The 21,575-nt window shown below is 47.2% G+C and overlaps 1 protein-coding gene across 2 annotated transcripts in view; it reads right to left on the bottom strand.

The window, feature by feature from the left end:
- Positions 1 to 722: 722 nt before the first annotated feature.
- ALPK2 (alpha kinase 2) overlaps positions 723 to 21,575 on the bottom strand; it is an 85,084-nt gene continuing 64,231 nt past the window's right edge. For both annotated transcript variants that reach the window (XM_057527273.1, XM_007191983.3), the window contains exons 8-10: positions 20,757 to 20,974; positions 15,337 to 15,385; positions 723 to 1,466 (exon numbers count right to left, since the gene is read on the bottom strand). In XM_057527273.1, the coding sequence (XP_057383256.1) occupies positions 1,250 to 1,466; positions 15,337 to 15,385; positions 20,757 to 20,974 (484 nt within the window). In that variant the 3' untranslated portion in view covers positions 723 to 1,249. The remainder of the gene's footprint in view (positions 1,467 to 15,336; positions 15,386 to 20,756; positions 20,975 to 21,575) is intronic.

Genomic DNA, 21,575 nt, shown 5'->3' with positions numbered 1-21,575 from the left:
ACTGAAATGTAAACTATGGACTTTAATGAATCCTAATGTGTCAATAGTGGCTCCTCAATGATAAGAAACGTATCACACTAACGTAAGATGCTAATAATAGGGGGAAATATGGAATGGCGGTAAGGGGCCATATGGGAACTCTTTGTACTTTCCACTCATTTTTTGGTACACGTAAAACTGCTCTAAAAAAATAGTCTATTACTTAGACAATAACAACAACACACTGTTGGGGCTTGAGATGTTCTTATAGTTTGGGGTGCATGAAACAGTCCCTGAGCTGTCCTTACAGCGTTTCCTCTTGCCCAATGTGAACTGCTGTGGCCATTCTGCTCCACAGCTGGGCAGGACCCAGACTGGTAGGAAGGAGACCCCTTTGGAATGGGTGGGTGGGACCAGGACCCTGTGAGCTTGTGTGTCCCAGCCAGGATTTGTACGCATCTTCCAGAGTAATCCTACATGGGGCAGCCCTGGGTTTAGGGAGCTTGGATTTAGAGAGCAAAGTAGGAAGTGGATCAAACTGGAAGTAGTGCTTATAAGAATGGGGAAAAACACAGATGCAAATATTTTGTGCTCCGGGAGACATATTAGGAAATTACTAATCCTGGAGGAATGTGAAATAGGGCACAAATTCTAAAGAAAAGTGTCTGTGCTAATACACGCATCTTACACTTTTTGTCTAAAGATGAATTTAATTAAACAGAACATTCTAACCAGATACGTGAGTAATGATGGGAAGTGGCCTGACGTTTCAGAAGCCCCCCTCCAGCTACAAAAGCATAATCGACTCTAGTGCGACAGATAGACCCAATGACGGAATTCACGTTTTCTGTTGATATAGCAGCTGGATGTGTCCAGGAATTCTGAGGTTAGGAGTGGGGGTGGGGAGGATTAGGGCTGTGGACAGACCCTGCTCAGGACCAAGTCCGTAACGAGACAGCCACGTGCAAATACACAAACAGACACATAATGTGAGGTTGGTACAAAGGCTAACGGTATAGACAAAGATGGACTTCTTTGAGACTGACAATGGATTCAGTCTCTCCATAAGCCTGCTCACAAATCCTGCTCCGAAATCATCCCAGTGAAGACAGCAGGTGATGGCTTTGGAAGCAGCTCGGAGTACAGGCAGCTGGGAATAAGGATTGTCACGCTGCTCTCTGCAGGCTATGTGTTCCCTCCAGGGTGTTTTCAAATTTCTACCCACAGGGCTGTGTGCTGCCAGCCGGTGACCGTTAGTTAACAGGAGATGTTAGGTTTTCTTTTCTGCTGGGGTCCCAGATGCCGTCTTCTTCACGGTTGTGTAGTTTGGCTGAATTTTGCTTTTCCCGATGCTTGGCTTCTTCTGTCTCTGGCTGTTGTTTTGAAGCAACTTCAGCCCCAGCATTTTACAATACTTGTTACACTGGTGTAGCGCTTTAAACTGATCAATGAAGGTCATGGAATGGTTGCCTTTAAATCCTTTGTACCTGTGAGTTTGGGTGGAGGGAAACAATTTTTTTTTTTTTAAACAGGACCCTTCACCAACATTAAAAGAAACGTTTCAGCAGGGAAACGAATGGTGTGTGAAAATATATTTATTCCTACTTTAGGCAAGAATGGCCAAATGGTTGACATAACTATTGGTAGAAAAAACAAAACCTGTGGAATGAAGTAAAGGCAAAGACCAACTGGCATGCAGTAAAGACCAAAGATTATGATCAGACAAATGTTCTAGGGGTTGAGAGTTCTGCTATGCCAGCATTTTATAGCTCTTTTTTTTTCTTTTTTTTTAGTCATAGTGACTAGTGCTGGACCATCTCCATAAAAATTAGAAGATCTCTTGGTGATCTGAAAGCCATCCCATCCCATCCAGAGGTTCTGAATAAAGAAATCTAGAACTTTGGGGCTGGAAGAAGTTGAGTTTAGACCCTTGCACTTATCATTGAAGGAGTTTAGGCTGAGAGGCTGTGCGGCCAGCCTAAGACAACAAAGCAAGTGGGTGTGAGAGAAGAGACCAGGGTGCAGCCCTCTGAGTCTCCCTCCTGCAGGAGGGCTCTCTCCTGTGACACTGCATCTTCTCCTCAGGAGGAGAAGAATCTGGGCCTCTGCCTCTGGTAGGCTCCTGGAGGGACCCTGCTGACCTGCCTGGAGTGGTCTCAGGGGCTGTTCCTTTGGGTTGGGACATTTCATATTCAAATCGTCAATGACTGTGTTTTCACATCTCGATCGATCATGGGAGGTAAGTGTCCTCCTGAATGGACAAGTCCCCATGCCCCCAAATCTCCAAAATCCAGCAAGAAAGCTGGTTGAAGGGTTGCTGAGAGGATGACAATGAGGAAATGCATACAAACCACCTAGATCAGCACATGACGTACAGTGGATGATATTCAATTAATGCTGGCCAGGCTGTATTATAGTTGTCAAGGTTATAGTTGGTGCAGCTGGTAGGGGCTTCCTGTGGAAGGGATGCTGAAGCTGAGATGGAAGGATATGGGATTTGCCTGGCAAAGAGGATACGCAGGGGTGTGGATGGCATATGAGACCATCGACATAATTTTCAGGGCCCAGTGCAAAACGAAAACATGGGTTCCTTGGGCAATAATTATTAAGACTTTCAAGATGACAACAGCAGAACATGCATTAAACGAAGCCCAGGCCCATCTGAGTGTGGGGCCTTATGTGACCACACAGGCTGCCTGCCTAGGAAACTGGTCCTGCTGGGTGTGAGCGAGTTCTGCTGCATTTGATTAATAGGGCCAAACGCTAATTGGCAAAAGGAAGTCTGCAATGCTGGCATTGCGCTGAATCTGTAGCTAATATGAATCAAGAAATTGGGCCTCCTTCATTTGCTGGTAGAAACCATAAAGGCCAACAGACCTGAATTGAATGAACTGGGACTTGTGCGCTTTTCCCTAGGAAACCCAAGCTGGGTTTTAGGCTGTTAAGGGCCTGCAAGATTTCTTTCATCTCTGAAGCCAAAGCATCAGTGAGCAGCTCCATCCTGATGTGTTTGTTACAAATCCAGCCTGCCCTTCCTCCTCCTTGAAGGGAAACGGCTCTTCCCCCTCTCCCTGGGAGCCCACAGTACATTTTCTTGTGAAAAATGACTCCGTTTTTAAAAGCCAAACTCCCTCGTTGAAGAAAAAGTCAGCCCAAGACAGGTGTTGACTCTAGCAGGGTAGAAAGAAATGCCACTGCCAACCATGTCATCTTTACATTTCTATCTTCTCCTGTAGGAGGTCCTGAGAATAGCTGAAATGGCCTGCCTGCCTTTCCTTGGTGCCTGAGCATGCCCCGGAGGGATGCGAGGCCATCTGGACCTGTGACTGTCAGATGGAATGGAAAGCCTAATCCCATCCTCCTGCCAGGGAGGCCCCACTTGTCTCACACTGACTCCTGAGCTTCTCAAACTAGGATGATCAAAGGCCACCTCCCTATGGAAGCACATTGGAAACAAGTCACGGTCATCTGTCTAAAGCTGCCTTAAGGCTTGTAAACATTCAGACAACACCTAGTCTCAGCAGAGAAGAATCACTAATTCACACTGCAACCTCCCAGAAAATTTGCTAGTTGCTTCTTAAGCCCAGCCTGGCGGCCAAGTGTGTAATGCTGCGTAACAAATGAGCCCTTACATAATGGTTCCCACCTTCTGAAATGGGAATGGCTGAGTTTGGGACAAAGGAGCAGGACTTCTGGGCAGCACAGCTGAGTGGAGCCCAGATCTCTTCCTAGGAATCTAGCACCTTCTTTAGACTCCTCCGGGAAAGCCAGAGTAGGCAGCAGAGACTGGGGCCGATTTTACTACAGAAGGCCACACACAGACGGGGCAAGGCCCTAGAATGAAGGCAGGTTTGCTCAGTCAAGGAGCCCCCGACTCAACCCCTGGCTTCCTTCAAGCCCCAGCTCGAGTGCATTTCTGTGGAGCCTCCCCTCTCACACACCATGAGAAGAAATCTCTCCTGCATCTTCCCTGTATCCTTGTGAGAACTACATCCACTTCTCAGAATTCAGGGTATGCCTTCCCGTGCACAGACTGATCTCCCCCAGGACACTACTTTATGTCCAGAATACCTGTCTAGGGAGGCTTTTCAATAAAGGTCAAGGGAAGAAATGAATGTATGCCGGCCCCATCCTCAGAGCCGCCTCATCTCGGCCCAGGGCATCTCCAGATCACACTGCTAAACTTCCTTTTCTCTCTCCATCTAATTTTGGACTCTCAAATGGGCCTCCCAGGCAATATGGAACGTCCCTCCCCAGCTCTCTCAGGTGTAGACTATTTTTGCTACCTAGCATCTGCAGAATTAAAAATCTTTCTCCTTTCTCAATTTGGTCTCTGTCTCAGCCAGGGCTGCTGGGCTTCTATTTGACCTCTTATTCTCTCAAACTCACAGCCATTACTGCTGCCTGGGAAGAAAATAGGACAACATCGTTTGTGTTCCTAGATCAGTTAACCCGGAGTTTTTCCAAAGGACACAAGTTCAATTACACCAAGTGCTCATACACCCAAGAAATGAAAAATCCAGGCTCTCCTGCTTGTGGTCCACCTTGCATGCCACGTGTGCCATCCGCCACCCTCAGGACTGGAGGGGACCACAAATCTGAAGCGTCATGGCATCTCTCCAGCAAGGTCCCCATTGCAGACACTCGCCATTGTTGTTCTTGTTGGATGAATGTACTGGGTCGAATAGTGTCTCCCCCAAAAGTCATGTCCTTCCCAGAACCTCAGAATGTGGCCTTGTTTGGAAATAGTGTCATTGCAGATGTCATTAAGATGAGGTCATACTGGAGTAGAGTGGGCCCTTAATCCAATAAGGGCATCTTACTGGCGTCTGTGTAAGATGAGGAGAGGATATAGACACACAGGGAGACTAGCACGTGACAACAGAGGCAGAGATGGGAGTCGTAATCTACAAGTCAAGGAACACTGAGGATGGCAACGACCTCTGGAACGTAGGAGAGAGGAGGGGACACATTCTCCCTCAGAACCTCCAGGAGAAACCAACCCTGCTGCCTGACTCTAGACTTTCAGCCTCCAGAACCGGGAAAGGACACATTTCTATTGTTTTAAGCTACCCGGTTTTGTGATGATTCATTTTGGAAGCCCGAGGAATCTAATACAATGGGAAAAAATAACCTGTATTTGAGAACTTTCTCACACATTTCCATTTTTAGAAACCTTAGTTCTATTGAATTTTATTAACTGAGTCTTTGTATCTTTATCCTCAAATTAGTATAATTTTCTAGCCCATCGCTTTAAATTATCCATCTTCTCTCACGATCTCCAAGCATGGAACAATACATTTATTCTACTAAACATCATCCAGCAGAGTATTTTCATAAATATCTTGCCCCTTGGATGGGAGTGGGGCATACACATCACGCAGGGGCCTTGCTAAAGTGCTGGCTTAGATTGAGTAGGTCTGGGGTGGGGTGTGAGATGCTGCATTTCTAACAAGCTCTGAACCCATGCTGATGCCATTGGTCCAGGGACCCCCCCCTTGGAGTAGCACGGAGATGACTAAAGTGTGAATGATCTCACATCATCCTTCTTTGACTTCAGAAACCTCTTTAAATCGGAAAACGGATCTCTTTCCTTCTTGACATTTGTGTCATACAACTTTGTAAAATCACACTGTCGCAATCCACTTCAGGAGGAGCTCGGAGGCTATTTTTACATCCTGCTTTCGCTCCACACAGATTTATTCAGCTTTTCACCATTTAGTATTATGTTGGCTGCGGGTCTGTCATAAATGGCTTTTCTAATGGTGAGATATGTTCCCTCTGTACCCACGTTTTTCTGCATCTATGGAGACGTTCATGTGGGTTTTGTCTTTTCTTTTGTTGATGGAGTGTACCACACTGATTGATTTGCGTATGTTGAACCATCCTTGTGACCCTGGAATGAATCCAACTTGATCATGGTATATGGTCCTTTTTATGTGTTGTTGGATTCTGTTGACTAATATTTTGTTGAGGATTACACAGATTTATTCAATATGTGTTGGAAACCATGCAAGGCTGACTTCTTGCTTAAAAGCGAGTCCTCTTTCCTCTCTTGCTGATAATGGGTGGCACAGTCTTTTAGACTCATACAAAAACCACCACTTGACAGCAATGGTCGGCTTCTCCCTCAGCTTAGCACGGCTTCCCTGTGCAATTTACTGCCGCCAAACACGCCCTGAGAAGGGAGGGGGTGGAGCAAAGCTGCAGGAACTCCCACCTCTGGCTGCATGGAAGAAATCAAGATTCTTGTCTGGCTTAGTTAAGGACTCATTTAAAGAAAACTCAGTGAGACCAGAAAAACCTATAGAGAATCCCCACATTGGTAACCCTTTTAGAAGCAAGCCGGAAAGTATTTATAACAGAGGTTTTAGTCTGAGATGATTTCTAAAGAAAATTTTAATTTATGAGGAACGGCTAGAAGGACTTGGAAGTCAGGTTGAGGATGGAGGGGAGGAATTGAAATAAACCCCCTAGTTTGGGTGGGGTGGGCGGCGTGTGCCGTGTCTGTGTGCAAAATAAAGCCAGGGCTGAATTTATGAACAGGTAGAATCGATTGTCACCTATGTGGAAAAGAAAGGGCGCTAAGGGAGCTGCCCGCTCTGGAACCATCTAGTAATTCCTGCCATTCCATCAATATCTCCATTTCTTCATGTTTGTTCATTCATTTCTTCATTCACTGGGCACCAGCTGTATGGCAGACATTGTAGGGGGATTGAAAAGGATTAATAATGTACGTGGCTCTTTTCCAGAAAGCTGGCATCTTGCAGGGGAAACAGACACATAAACAAATAATTATATTATGCTGTGATAAAGGGCTACAGTAACCCAGGGATGTGATTTTTTCCCCACTGCCTGGTGGGTTCTAAGGATGTTTCATGGAGGAATAATGGCTCTGGGTTTATCTGGCAGGGATAACAGCATGGACAAAAGTTCAGACGACCTTCTGAGAAAGAACAGGCATCCTGAGGCGACACGAGGCCGGAGGCCGTTTGTGGAAGGTTCATAAGCCATGCTATGTCATTTTTCTTGTGGGTACTCAGTGTTTCCCAAAATATGTTCCAAGGAACAAGAGCCCCACAAGTTGCTTTGAAAAAAATAATAATTCTGTGTTGTAAATACTGTGAAAAATGCTATATAATTGCTCTCCTTGCCCCTTTGGGGTTCAAAATACACATCGGCTCTTGAAAGACCCTGTGAAGTCTCATAGGGAGGAAACCTCCTACACTTATTCAAGCCAGGTCTCCCTAGATTATTTGACAACAACCATCTTGTTTTCACACGACCACTTTGCAAACTGCTACCATAAGAGTCACTGGGCCTTCGGTGGGGGGACAATGTACCGTAACCAAATCCGTTGCCCAGAGAAGTTGTATTCTGCTCCCGTCTCCAAGCTGACCTTGGAGGTCCCCTCTAGACAGGGGACCTCAGCCCCCAAACACCATGGGAACCCCGGTCCAGCCAACACCACCTACCCTGGCCTATCGCCAGAGCCTCCTGGTGGTCGTCCTCGCTTCTCGCCTTGTCCGGGTCGCATCCCATGGCCACCCCGGGTGTAAGTCAGATCATGGTCACAAAATGGCTCAGAAGGCTCCACCTCCCTTAGAACAAAGCCTGGCTCCTTCGCATGGCTGCCAGCCTCTCCGCCCTGCTCGAGGCCTCCATTAGGCAAGAGCCACGGTGCCTCCATGGAAACAAGCCCTGGCACTTTCCTCCCTGACATCCACCCAGGCTGGGAGAAAGCCGGAGGGCAGCGGCACGCCCACAGTCTGGTTCTCTGCTTCTGCTAGCAGGGCCATTCCAGCAGCCCTGCACGCTTGCCAGCTTTCTGCTCTGACGCCTTCTGAAGGCGCCCCAAATCCAGGGGGGCCTCTGTGATGTGAGCCCTAGGACGAGGGAGCAGAGAGGGGCCCCAGGGGAGAAGAGGGGGCCCTAGAGGTCTACTATGGGTCCATTCTCGAGGCCATGAGGCCCGTCCCCGTGGCTGTGCAGGAAGCATGCGGTCCTCGCCTTAATATCTGAAATGGAATCTGAAGTCGGGATCCAAGAGAGCCAAGGAGGGGATACTGGGGGCAAGACAGCCATGAAGCAGGCAGTCTGAGACGGAGCTGCTGTCCCAGGCCACAGAGCTCCGACCCCCAAAGCCCCACCTTCATTCCACCTGCAAATGGGGAGCCCCTTCAGGGCCACAGGGCCCGGAAGGTAAGGCGAGAGCACCAGTCTCCTCAGAAGAGCACCTGCTCCGACGTCCAGGGTGCGGGGAGGGTGGCGTGGAGGCCACCCTGGACGAGCCCTGACACCCGCAGGCAGGGGCCTCTCCTCTGGAACGGATGCCACGCAGCCCCGCGGTCTGTACCTCTATGGGCTCCGTCCCTTCGGCCTTTTTAGACACACACACATACCCCCCCAGGCCTTTTTCTAGTGGCATCTCCCTCTTCAATCCCTGTAACCTGGAGCCCCACCATTGCACTTTGTGTAGACCTTCCTGAAGGCACTGTAGCTTTTTCCCAGACAATTCTGGCCTTCACCCAGCCCTACCCTCTCAGCGCTCTGTGACCCCTGACTCTTGGCTATCATGTCCTCATCCTTCGTTTCCCTCCTGCTGTCTACCGGCCTGTCCTGCAGGGGGCGGTCTCGAGTCCATCAATCTTTCGAGATCTTCTTTCAGTTCAGACTTGTCTCTGAATCTGGAAGACAAATGACTAGGGGCCTGGCTGGGTCCCTCTGGTTCTGGGCATTGACCGGGCAGGGGGATAAATAGTGAGTAGTGTTGGGGCCTGGGAGGAAGCCCATGGCTCCAACTCCAGTCGCTTCAACAGAACTGTCTTTTGTAAGACTTTGGACAGGAGGCCAAGAGACTGCCATGCTATTCCCGCTCTGTGGACAGGCTGGGTCCTGGCTGACTCCTGGGCCCAGGAGACTCTGAACACACACTAGGAGCATTGCCAGTAGGGCCAGCCTCGCCAAAATTGTGCAGAGAATAAGTGTTCCATCATGGGCCTCCGCACCTGCTTGATGGCAAAGACTGGCCAAATAAACCAGCCACTGGCCAAGTAGCTCTGCTACCTAATGGCTTGATCGGATTTAAATGAGATGCAGGCTGCCTTCCAGGGTAGGTGACAGCAGTGGCAGAATGGGAAGGCAGATATCTGGGGTGTGAAAGTGCCTTTATTAGGTCCCTTAGGCCTGTGAGACCGGTCCCCTAAAGCCTGGTGTTGGTGAGTCAGCTAGAACATCCGGGATCTACAGCGACACGGGCCTGCTGTGCAAAGCACTTAAAGGATGTCAGGAAATTCTGTTCCAAATCTCTTTGTTTCCTCCCCTCCTGGAAGATTCATGCGTTGCATTAAATAGTCGCCCAGAGTCACCACACACACACACACACACACACACACACAGCACACGCCCCCGTGTGCACACAGGCACACCCACGACCTATCTCAGGGTGTGTTTCTTGAATATTAGATCCCATTTCCTTCCACACACAAGTATGTTTCAGCCCTTCCTCTCCAGGCAGGGTGGTGTCTCGGGATGGTGCCTGGGTTAAGCATCCCAGGTGGCTGCGGCCACTCTGTCTGTTCATAGCACGCAGGGCTGCACGGTGGGCTGCTCTTGGCATGGATGGTGGATCCTTTTTCTGGAACTCAGCTGACTGAATGTGGGAGGCGGTGTTAATTTTTCCTGCTTCGTGGCTCATAGGACATCACGCCGATGCCAGGAGAGCCTGCTTTCTTGAGGCAGTTGTCCTCACTGTGCGTCTGCCTTGATATTTGGGCCCTATCACCTCACATTTGCCGCTCAGCAAGAACAAGCCATTCGTGATTCTCTCCAGGGTCTCCTGAATTCGGTTTCCACGTCAGGGATGCCTGACACATGCCGTGTATCCTATGCCTGATTGTTCTTTCTTCCAAAGGTACAGCCACGATGCTGGCTGGCAGCCTGGTGGCCACAGGGAGGGGTTCCTTTGTGGTTATTCATATCGATCCTATTTTTGGTTCAATGCTTACAGACTGGGAAGAAATCTGCTCAGGGTACTTTTCTTTGTTTTTCACCAACATGAAGTGGGCTTTTGCGGGGAAAGATTACAGAAGACAAAAGCGTTGGCTCTGGTGCCCTCTGGTGGCTCAATCGCAATATCACCATCTCCCCAGAAACTCAACTGCTGGCTGGGGACAGGTGTGTGTTTGCAGGACCCACTATGACATGTGCAGCTCTGCTCCCCAACAAGTGTTGGTATACACTGATTTTAGTTTGATTAGGTTAAATTTCCAAGTCTTCGGGTATGGAATTAGGCATTTTTTCCTTCTCTCCCTTCAGAGAACTCTAAATGCTCGAGCGATTTCAAATCAGAAATATGTTCGACAGTGCCGTGAGTATCTTGGGTCTGCCTAGAAAATGGATTATTCGATGTTGAAGCAATCCTATTTGCCACACTTTGTAACGTGAAGTTTTGGTACTCAACACTGCCGAAGGATTGTAGGTATTGGGGTACAGGTGATTGGGGTACAGCATTCTTATCACTGGCTCACAGGACAATATGCCATGCTTCAGTTTTAAGGCTCATACCACCAGGTAAAGTTGCATTAAAATGAATAAGTCATGATGGTCCCCTATTTTCTTTTATAAGATTATAAATAGTTTACCCTTAAAATAGTATCATGGCTTCACTAAACAAGAGAACAAGCCAGGTCCCATTTACTGGGGCGCCCGCAGTCAAACATAGGGCTCGGGGCTTCCCTGGTGGCGCAGTGGTTGAGAATCTGCCTGCCGATGCAGGGGACACGGGTTCGAGCCCTGGTCTGGGAAGATCCCACATGCCACGGAGCGACTAGGCCCGTGAGCCACAACTGCTGAGCCTGAGCGTCCGGAGCCTGTGCTCCGCAACAAGAGAGGCCGCGATAGTGAGAGGCCCGCGCACCGCGATGAAGAGTGGCCCCCGCTCGCCGCAACTGGAGAAAGCCCTCGCACAGAAACGAAGACCCAACGCAGCCATAAATAAATAAATAAATAAAATTTAAAAACAAAAACAAAAACAAAAAAAAAACATAGGGCTCAGGTTGAGTCACAGGGAATATTTTCTTTAGATGAAAATAAGTGGCTCTTCTTCCTGCAGAAGATCCTGACCACTGCCAGCCAAAAAACGGTGGACCCTAAATTGGGGAGATTTTCTTCTTCCTGGTTTAAATTTATTATCATCATTGTGAATAATTATTAAAGTAAGTCATATTTGCCTCCTCACTGTTTCTTCTGTCCATACCTGGTGTTCTTTATAACGTGATTAAAAGAACACGTGTAAATGCTGCCTACATGGAGCACTGCTTCTTACGAGGGGGGCACCCATTCCCCAGGCTTCCGGAGAGCGGGCCACTCTCCCTTTCCAGCACGGGTGAAGGACGCCTGCGCAGGCTGCTTGCTAAGAATTAAGAGAAGGTGCTCAGTGCTCAAACACCAATCTCCTCTCCTGCTCTCCGGAAGCCCTCTGGCATCTGCCAGGCTCCCCAGTCTTTCCTTCCCCTGCTCGAGTTTGCTTCCCACCTGGACTTCTTCACCTGTCTGTACGCTGCCTTTGCACTTGAACCCTTTGCAAGTCTCTCCCATTGCCTGGGCTCTATTCTGCAGCTTTGACTTTCACTAGAGTTTCTTCAGTAGAACCTCGCCTCCTGTCCCTCGGGGCCCCTTACTCCATATAGGGCTGTGCCTATAAGCAGACTGCCCCCTTTCCCTGCACCTCCTGCCCCTCACTTGGCAAGTAAGAAGGTGGGATGGACCCAGCCCCCAGGGGCCTCCGAAGACATCTCCCAGACCCCGCCCCTTGTCCTCTGGTCAGAGAAGCTTCCCCTTTTATCAGCTTTTCAAAAACTGTTCTTCTAAGAAACATTTCTTTGGAGAAACAAAAAAAAATGTGACTTCAAAAGAAAACTTCAAATAAAAGTTTTTTAAAAAACACAATGGACAAGATGATCTAATACTCCTAATATCTAATCTTTCTCAGACACTTCAGAATTTCCTTCTCTCCCACCCTCTCCTTGGGAGGGAGGCAGTAAGTAACACTTAATAGACAACATTTTGCACTGGGCTCCAGCTACCAGCTCTAATGGGTGCTGGGCAGCTGTCCCAGGCCAGATAAGTCACATTAAAGCTGAGAACAAAACCAAAGGGATTGGATTTCTTTTTTAAATTAGGAGAAAAAAAAATATGGTCTGGGTTCCTGGAAGCTGTTAAGATGCCTTTTAAAAGATATCTTAAATCATCACTCTTGTGCTTGTCTTAGTTTTTGAAACTTCTTGGGCAGGTTTCTGCTTTGTTTTGGTAGACAGTTGTTCCAAATAATGGTATGGAATTTGCCTACCCTGGGGTCAGGCTGGGGCATGGGTTGGGGGGAAGGTATTTATGAAGCATGTACTGAGCTTCAGGGACTGCATGCAGATGAACTGGGGAATCCTCAAGACAACCCCATGTCCCCATTCTGTAGATCAGTGGCTTTGAGAATGTCAGGTCTCATGTCCACAGAGCTGGTAAGATAAGAGCCCAGCATTCAAACCAGGTCTGCATGAGGCCTGAATTTTTAATGTTCTGCAAATATGGAGCCTGTAAAGGAAAGCTTTAACTTGGGAATTTTTTCTGGGGTCCAGGAAAAGCCCTTCATAAATAGGGGTACCATATATTTTCTCAATGGAGAAACTTATCCAGGACAAATGAGTCACTAGACAGGATGCTAGGATGGCAGGCATGAAATAGTACTGTCCTGGGCAAATCAGGCTGTACTGTCACCCTTTTCATCACATGGGCCAAATTCCTATGACACCAAGAAGAAAGGCTACCACTAGAAGAATCAGAAGTAAGTGGCAGGACCAAGAACTGAACCCAAGTCTTCTTCTAAAAGCCCTGTTCTCCCCACTGCATCATACTCCCCTCCTGATGTGCTCTCTTCACAAGCCCAAGGCCATGACCCGATTCCCTGACCCATATGACAGGGCTCCAGTCAGCAAGGGGGATGGAGTGTGGAGATAGGAAAATACAATTTTGTGTTGGAACTGAGCAGATTTTGAGAAGGAAAATATGCCAACTGCATCTTAGTTCTAAAACCAAATTAGAAGCTTTTGCGTAGTTGGTGAGAACTTCATGAATCAGACTTATTGATCTGGAGGTTAAAAGAGAGTGGTCCCCTTTCCACTTTTTTCAAATCCCTCTACTTTTTTCCATCCTCCATATACTCATTGAAAATTAGTACTTGTTAAAGCACTGCTGATGCCAATGGTCGGAAATAACCAGAAAGGTCAAGTAAATAAGTTGTTCCCAGGTGTAGGAGAGTGACCTATATTAATCATGCTATTTTATTGTCCATGTTTCTGACACTTGGACATCTGGGGCTTTGCTGGCCCTGGAGAGACTCCCCTTCCCAGGGTTAGCCAATTCCTAGAGATAGTAAATGACTGGCCTTCTAGAATGCCTTTCATATGCCAACTAACCAATCTGCAGCCCACTCCCACCACCTCCTCTATTGGGGTCTCACACTCTGGGCCACTATCCATCTGCCCTAATCACCCCAGGGCAGGTACCAGATGACCCCAGACAGCCGGACACCCCAGAGCCTGCTGGAACTTTTCAAACTAGTCAATTCCAAGCTTGCTTACCCAGCCCCACCTATTCCTTCCCTCAAAAACCACAGTAAAAGCTCTCATCCATGTTTTCCCCTCACTCCTTCTGCCTCCTGACTGACCCTGGTGCTTCCCCATGTGGCCCCCCATGGCCTGGCAAGCCCCCTCCTCTTGGGAATTGTGAATAACAAACTCTTTTCAGTGGCAATTGTCTCCTGATCTGTCAGCTTCATCATATCTGAACCATAAGAAAGCCTACTTTAATTGAAGTATAGTTGATGTACAATATTATATGTTACAGGTGTACAATATAGTGATTCACACTTTTTAAAGGTTATACTCCATTTATAGTTATTATAAAATATTGGCTATATTCCCCATGTTATACAATATATCCTTGTAGCTTATTTTATACCTAAAAGATTGTACCTCTTAATCCCCTACCCCTATCTTGCCCCTCCCCACTTCTCTCCCCGCACTAGTAACCACTAGTTTGTTCTCTATATCTGTGAGTCTGCTTCTTTTTTGTTATATTCACTAGTTTGTTGTATTTTTTGGATTCCACATATAAGTGATACACAATGTCTTTCTGACTTATTTCACTTAGCATAATGCCAAGTCCATCCATGTTGCTGCAAATGGCAAAATTTCAATCGTTTTTTTATGGCTGAGTAGTATTCCATTGTATATATATATACCACATCTTCTTTATCCATTCATCTGTTGATGGACACTTAGGTTGCTTCCATATCTTGGCAACTGTAAATAATGCTGCTATGAACATTGGGGTGCATGTATCTTTTTGAATTAGCGGTTTTAATTTTTTTGGATATATACCCAGCAGTGGAATTTCTGGGACATATGGTAGCTCTGTTTTTAGTATGAAAAAACTCCATACTAAAACCTCCATTTTAAAACACACGCCACCCCTTCTAAAAGTCACTTGCTTGGCCCCCCCCCCATTTCTTCCTCCTTACAAACGGTCCTAGTACATAGTAAGAGCAGCAGTGGGAGAAAGCATGGTAGCTCCAACCTGGAGCTTTATTTTCACGAAGAACCTCAAATAGCCTGCTCTCTCCTCATTCGTGGTCAAGCAAAGCAGTGAGAAGAGCCAGTTTGTTCAAGAGATACCCCAGTAAAATGTTATTTTAGTGCTGTCCGGGCACACCCCACAGTGAGCAAAGCAACTCCCCATGTTAAATTAGGAAATCAATACCACTGACAACAACCATAGTCACTAATCACAGCCCTTCCATAGCCATTTACCCCTGTAATCAATCATCAACATGGGAGTCTGGGAGCCACCTAAAATACTTTTTAGTGAAAAGTATGGGGAAAATACATCAGAAATATGCAAACTGAGTTCACTCAATTGCAAAAATAGAATTTTTAAAGAAGCTTCTAATAGTGAAGATATTAAATGTAGAAAAACGGAATATTCCTAGTTAAAAGGAGCCCCAATAATGCTGGCATTTTCCCCCACAACCATGGCCCTCCTGTTAGTAATCAATCTTGAAATGTGTTCAGAATTCTTATTTGTTTCAAAGTTAGGAAACAAATGTGTTTCCCTGGAAGAACAAAGTCCATAAATATTTTAGGTAAGTGAGAGAAGTGAACTGAATTCATCCCAAGAACATCTGTCTTTCGCAGTTGGGACAAGAAATCTCCTCTGCCCACATCAGCCTAACAGCATCTGCCCCGTAGGTGTTTGGAAACCCAGAGATGAGTGATATGCACCTGACTTTTTTCTTCTACTCACCCTTTAGCCAATGTTGCTATGCCAACGTCAGTCAACTTCATTCCTACACCTATGGGAAGAGAGAGCAAAGACGGGATTGGTGTTACACGGGGCTCCTCAGAAAAGAGGGACCATGTATTCACAGGGAGGTGTAGCGTCAGCCCCATCATCATTTCCCTTCCTGCATAAACACATATTTTCTTCCTTGTTTCCATCAGCAGAAGCTGACAGCCTTTCAGACGTGCATCCAGCTTTACGGAACCATAATGGGCAAGGCAGGCTTCTGAGGCAGCCGGTCAGGGGAGCAAGGGGCGGGGCCTGCTGCCTCACAACACATGCCCTTTACAGCTCCGGAAACGAAAATGCTGTCCTCTGCCTGCCTGGTCCACTGCCTCTGCTGGAGGAGGGAGGCCTGTCACTTGTCCCAGGCGTTCTCTCCCCAGAAACGCTCTGATTTGGGCTTAGGCCTGTTCCCTGTTCTTCATCAAAAGCGGAAGCCCTTGTACAACAGAAGGTGGGGTGGGTGAGGGCTGGGCTGGCTAAGTTCAACAGTGAGAGAGTTCAAGGTGGCCTGTGTTCAGTTCAAGGCCAGACTCCAGACACACAATTTCCCATCTCCAGAAAGATGGCATCCGGATTCAGGATTGAAGGTTTTCTGGGTCGGCTTTAGACCCAGGGAAGCACTACTGAGTTATGTGTAGACTTTTAACCATTGGCCTGGAGATGTCACGTGCGGTCTAACCTTTTGATGCTTATCCCAACCTCTCTCCATTAAGCCATTGGAAGTTGCGGGATGGGGGGCAGGATACCCAATCAACAAAACAGCTGCCTGAGCTTCCCACGCTGGTCCCTAAAAAAGCCATAGGCATCCCTGGTAGAATCCCAAGCACTCAGGAGTCTTTTTGCTTCTCCCCTCCCGGCAGGAGCAGATGGGAGAGTGGCTAAGGAACCAGGGATTCAAAGAGAATGAAAGTCCTACTGTCTTGCAAGGTGGGGAAGGGCAAGGTCGCTGTCACCTTCTGCAGTCGAAAAGCGCCATCCTCTCTCACCCAGGTCTGGAGGAAGGCAATCCTCTCGGATGCCCAGAGCGCGGACAGCCTCTGGCCTTTCCAGAATCTCCTTGCCAGACCAGCTACCATTTCTGCTCCTGCCTCTCTAGGGTCGCGGCTGTAGGCACTGGCTCCGACTCCGTGGACCGCTGCCTTAATCTCACCCGTGCCATCTAGTGACCGGCCTTTTACGGCAGGGCATGGGGTCCACGGTGCTATGCCACCTGAGCCTCACCTCCTCTTCTCTGGCCCCTGACTCTTGTCCCACCCGGGCCAGGCTGTGGTCACTATATTCCCCAAGGCCAGCCGGCGACTTGCTCACTGAAGGGCCTGGCGGCCCAGAAGCCAGTCTGGGCTGTGGAGGAAGGAACCAGCATCCCTGGCAAAAGCCAACCCTGGGGGTCAGGCCTGATGGCAACCTAGTTCCATGGGTCTCCCTCATATGAGCACTGTTTTCTGAGGCTCAGAAAAGGACAGCTAGGGACTTCCCAGGTGGTGCAGTGGTTAAGAATCCGCCTGCCAATGCAGGGGACACGGGTTCGAGCCCTGCTCTGGGAAGATCCCACGTGCCGCGGAGCAACTAAGCCCCTACGCCACAACTACTGAGCCTGCGTGCCTAGAGCCTGTGCTCCGCAACTAGAGAAGCCACTGCAATGAGAAGCCCATGCTCCTCAAAGAGTAGCCCCGCTCCCCGAAACTAGAGAAAGCCCGCGTGCAGCAACGAAGATCCAATGCAGCCAAAAATAAATAAAATTAAATTAAAGAAAAGAAAAGGACAGCTAAAGGTTTAATTTTCTGATTCAGCAATGTCTGCCTGGAGTGAGGCAAAAATACATGTCATGCTGCTGTTCAGACAGAAGCAAAGAGCCCTGCTTTTCTGCAGGGCACCTGGGAGCTAAATTAGACACAGCACTTTGGGGGAGCCAGTAAGCATTTTAAAAGCCTCTTTCACAGTTGGCAACTAATTCATCTCATTCTTTCAAAGCTGCTAACAACTAAAACACATGTAGAAATGCTTCACATAGTTTTTATGATAGGAACTGGGCTTTAAAAAAAAAAAAAAAAAAAAAAAAAACGACTCCAAACTGCAAAAGCCCTCTTTGGACATCTTGTTTTGTGGAAAAGTTGTACTTAAAAAGTACAGCTCTAAGCCGCATAGAAGTCCAATTTTAAAGAGTCATTTGGCAAAAGGTCCTTGAGCTTGGGAATTGCTTTCCCTCAATTCTCACAATTACCAGCTGTCACTGATGTTTGGAAAAGTAGAATTTGATTTTCAAAAGGAAACTTCTCTCTTGGTTTTATAGTTTGCCAGCAATTCAACAAAGGTTACTAAGGGTCTCTATAGGATAATAATTTAGATTATAGTGTGCAGCTATTAAACCAAGTTGGGGATAATAGTCATCTACAGGTTGTTTCTGATGGAAGGCAGGAAGAAAGCAGTTTGTTCTCCAGAACTTGAGTTCTTGGGTTATTTGGGTGACAGCTTCTTAGGAAGCCCAGTAGTCTCCGGTGTGTGCAGATCTTAGGGCCAAATCACAGGCTCACCTTTCACCCCACTGACCTGCAGGACTCGCCACAATCCCATCAACAAGCCAAGGCAACCAGGCAGAGAATAACTTAAGAGTCTGAGAAAGTGAGACTTGAGCTTGGGTTTGTTTGGGATTTTTAAATCCTAATTCCAGTGTCTTAGTAAAATTATAAAATGTGGGGATCGCTTAGAGAATGGATGTGTTATCTTGTGCCACAGTGATGACGACAATAGTAAGATTCTTCCCAGCAGCAGCAGAGAGTAAATAAACACCCTTATGAAACACCATGCCAACACTTTCAACCACACACGTCACTTACGGGGAGATATAACGTTCTACTACAGCTGTTTACTAGTGCCTGGAAGCAAAATTAACCGTGCATGAAGCTCCGGGGTGTTGCTTTTCGGTAGATGAACTGTATTTAATGCAAAATTAACTCTGAAGGAGGAAAGATGGGGAAGTCTCAACAGTTGCACAGACAGTCTAATTAAAATAGCTGTCTGTTTAAGACCGTATTGTCTGTGTGTGGCAGCAAAGTCTCTTCAAAAGTGAGTGGATATGGCTGGCTTCAACTTGCAGATCAGCTTCCCCTGCAAGTCTGTAACATTGCACTTCCCAGCTGACCTCAGAGGAGTCCCTCACAGGAGCCTTTGACATTAAGGGATACTTGGAAATCTTGCAAATTTGTAAATTTGAGTTTTAGTGGAAAGAGTTTGGGGTTCAGAGTCAGAAGCAGTGTTGGAGTCTTGGACCCCTCTTCTTCTTAGCTGAGTGAGCCGGGGATTAGATCATTAGCTCCCAGCCTCTGTTTTCTCATCTGTAAAATGGGGATCATAACATCTCTTTGGCAGGGTTATTACAAAGATTAAACAAAAAGTAGGGAAAAATGAGTGCAGACAAAAACTGGTGAAATCCACGTAAGGTCTGTAGTCTTGTTAATTACATCGTGCCGATGTGAGTCTCCTGGTTTCGACAGTGTACTGTAGGTATGTAAGGTGTTACCATTAGGCAAAGCTGGGTGAAGGGTACATGGGGACCCCTCTGTACGTTTTTGCAATCTCTCATGCCTATGGTTATTTCAAAAGATTTTAAAAATAGGGAACTCTTACTATGTGTCCATGCTGCGCTAAATGTCTTGCTATCTTATTTCATCCTCCCAACCACCCCACGTGGAAATTACTGAGGCACAGAGAGGTAAGTGGTTTGCCCAAGGCTAACAGCTAGAAAGTGGAGGTGCAGAAAATAGAACCCACAGGCATTCTTGCTCTTCACCACCATGCTGTATAGAGCTTGGGATTCTTATACCTGACAATGTCTGACATAAGTAGGTACTCAGTTATAGTTCAGATTTTTTTCTTAAAGTATTATTATTCGGAAAGGAAAAGGAATAGGAAAGCCCCTGTGGCAGAAACTGTTGGGACCCTGCCCATCACCCTCACCCTCACTCCTTCCATGCACACAGCTCTACGTCAAGGTACCACCACCAGCATCTCTTGGCCTGAGAACACGCTCTGATCACAGGCACCTGCTTTGCTCAGCATGGCTTGTCCATGTGCAGGTGGCAAACGCAGGGGAGTTAACAGCCCCATCTGGAGCAGCCTGCTGCTGGTAACTAAAGGGAGTTGGAGTATAAATACCCCTGCTCCCTCACTCCTTGGGTGTGCTAATTCTGAGAAGTGTGTTCTGCCCAGCCTCCCCCAGTTTCCCCAGCAGGCATGAGCTTCGGTAATACACAGTGGTAACCGGGTATAAGGTACCCTATCGACTTTCTGTCCCTTCCCTGCCACACTCCCTCAGTCTCCTAACCAGTGTTTCCTGGGATCCCCTCCCAAATATTTGCACTTGAACATTTGCGTGCAATAAAGGATTAACCTTGCCTAAATAAAGGATTCGTTTTTGCCCAACTTTTTGGAGGTAACTGCTAAGCTCTGATGGTGTCAGTCTATTTATCTCTTGTAAAAATAAAATACAGTGTGTGTGTGTGAAAAAAAAAAAAAAGAGTGTCCAAAGAGGCTAGAGGCAGAGGTCAGTCTCACGAGCAGGCAGTGATGGCTCCCGAATAAAATCTCTGAACACCAAGGCTCAGGGGAGCTCTCCTGGTTGGCAGTGCTCCCACATCATTGAGGGGAGAAGCACTGTCCCCATGGCTTCACCAGGAGGGGACAACTGGAAATTCCCACCTGGTCTCTCCTGGACTCTTTCCCGTGTGTCTCTTCCCTTGGTTGATTTGAGTCTATCTTTTCACTATAATAACCCGTAACCACGAACATAATGGCTTTCCTGAGTTCCGTGAGTCCTCCCAGGAAATTAATGAACTTGAGGGTGGTCTTGGGGAAGCCCCAAACTGCAACTTGTCTCAGGGCTGTCTCTGTGGGAAACCTAATTATGACATCCCTACTTCATACAACAAATGTATTCCCCAAAATATGGGTATAAACTGAAAACATGCTGTAAATTCACCAGCGGAGCTTGAAATCTAAAGCAACTGTGAAAGATCCTTTCACCTATTAAGAATGAATTCTTACATTTTAATTTATCTTTTGGTCCATCTGGATTTTCATGTGTACATCTGAAATTTGTGCCTATTGAGGATATAGAGCGCCAGTTTTTGGTTACCTGTTGTAATGGGAAGGTGTTAATGGAATGAATTATTAAAATGTACTTTGTTACTCCATCGAGTGGGTCATTTCGGGCTCCTTTGTTGCTTTGTTTCTGATGAGACATTAGTAACGCTTTCTGCTGGTGAAGGTGCTTACAGTCTGTACCCAGCAGACCTCTCCCTCGGCCCGCCCCCCCCCCGCCCCCCCAGGAACACCCCAGGCCCACAGCATCCCTGGAGCCCAGGCCGAGCCACTCTCCTCACCCTGCATGTCCGTGACCAGGAGGCAGCCACTTGTTTTCTGGTAGACCCAGTGCTGGAAGGTGCAACATTTCTGACCAGCCTCCGATTCTCTTCTCAAGAAGTTTATCTCCTTCCCATCCCTGATGGAATACTTCACAAATTCTCCAATCAGCTCTTCCTCCACTGTGGCGTATGGGATATTGTTCTCAGGTCGATGGATAAGAAAAATAGGAATGATCCTGGAAGGGAAGAGAACGTGGGCACGCATCGTGTTCTCAGATGGGAATAAAGATGGCGGGGATATTCTAGCCTGACCTGGAGGAGTAGGGAGCTGCAGGATAAATCCTTGGGTTCCATCAGCTGTAGACTAAAAATTCCCCCAATGACTGTTCAGTGGATAAAAGGATGTGTTCCTTTTATTTGTTCCTAGAGTTGGTGAGAAACTCCTCCTTGGGATGGAGTTTAATTGCTCATGTAGCAATGAATGTCTTCATTATAGGCATACCTCAATGACCCATTGGTCAGGTGACTAATATATCTATCCATCCAGTATCTATCCACCCTTCCATCCATCCTTCCTTTCAGTCAACAAATATGCATTCAGTGGCTTCTATGTGTCAGACACTCTTCCAGATACTGTTCCAGAAAACAGCAGTAAAGAAAAGAGGCTCTGCTCTCAAGGATCTTACATTTAAATGAAGGAGACAGACAATAAACAAGCGTCTAGTGCTCGATGCTATATGAAAAAAAATAAAGCAGTGGAGAGGAGAGAGGTAGCACAGGGGGTGGAGGAGGGGTTGCAATTTTATTTAGGGAGGTCAGAGAAGGCCTTGATCGTAA

The sequence above is a fragment of the Balaenoptera acutorostrata genome, chromosome 13, assembly GCF_949987535.1.
Source record: "Balaenoptera acutorostrata chromosome 13, mBalAcu1.1, whole genome shotgun sequence".
Lineage (NCBI taxonomy): Eukaryota > Metazoa > Chordata > Mammalia > Artiodactyla > Balaenopteridae > Balaenoptera > Balaenoptera acutorostrata.
This window is presented reverse-complemented; position numbering and strand designations above follow the sequence as displayed.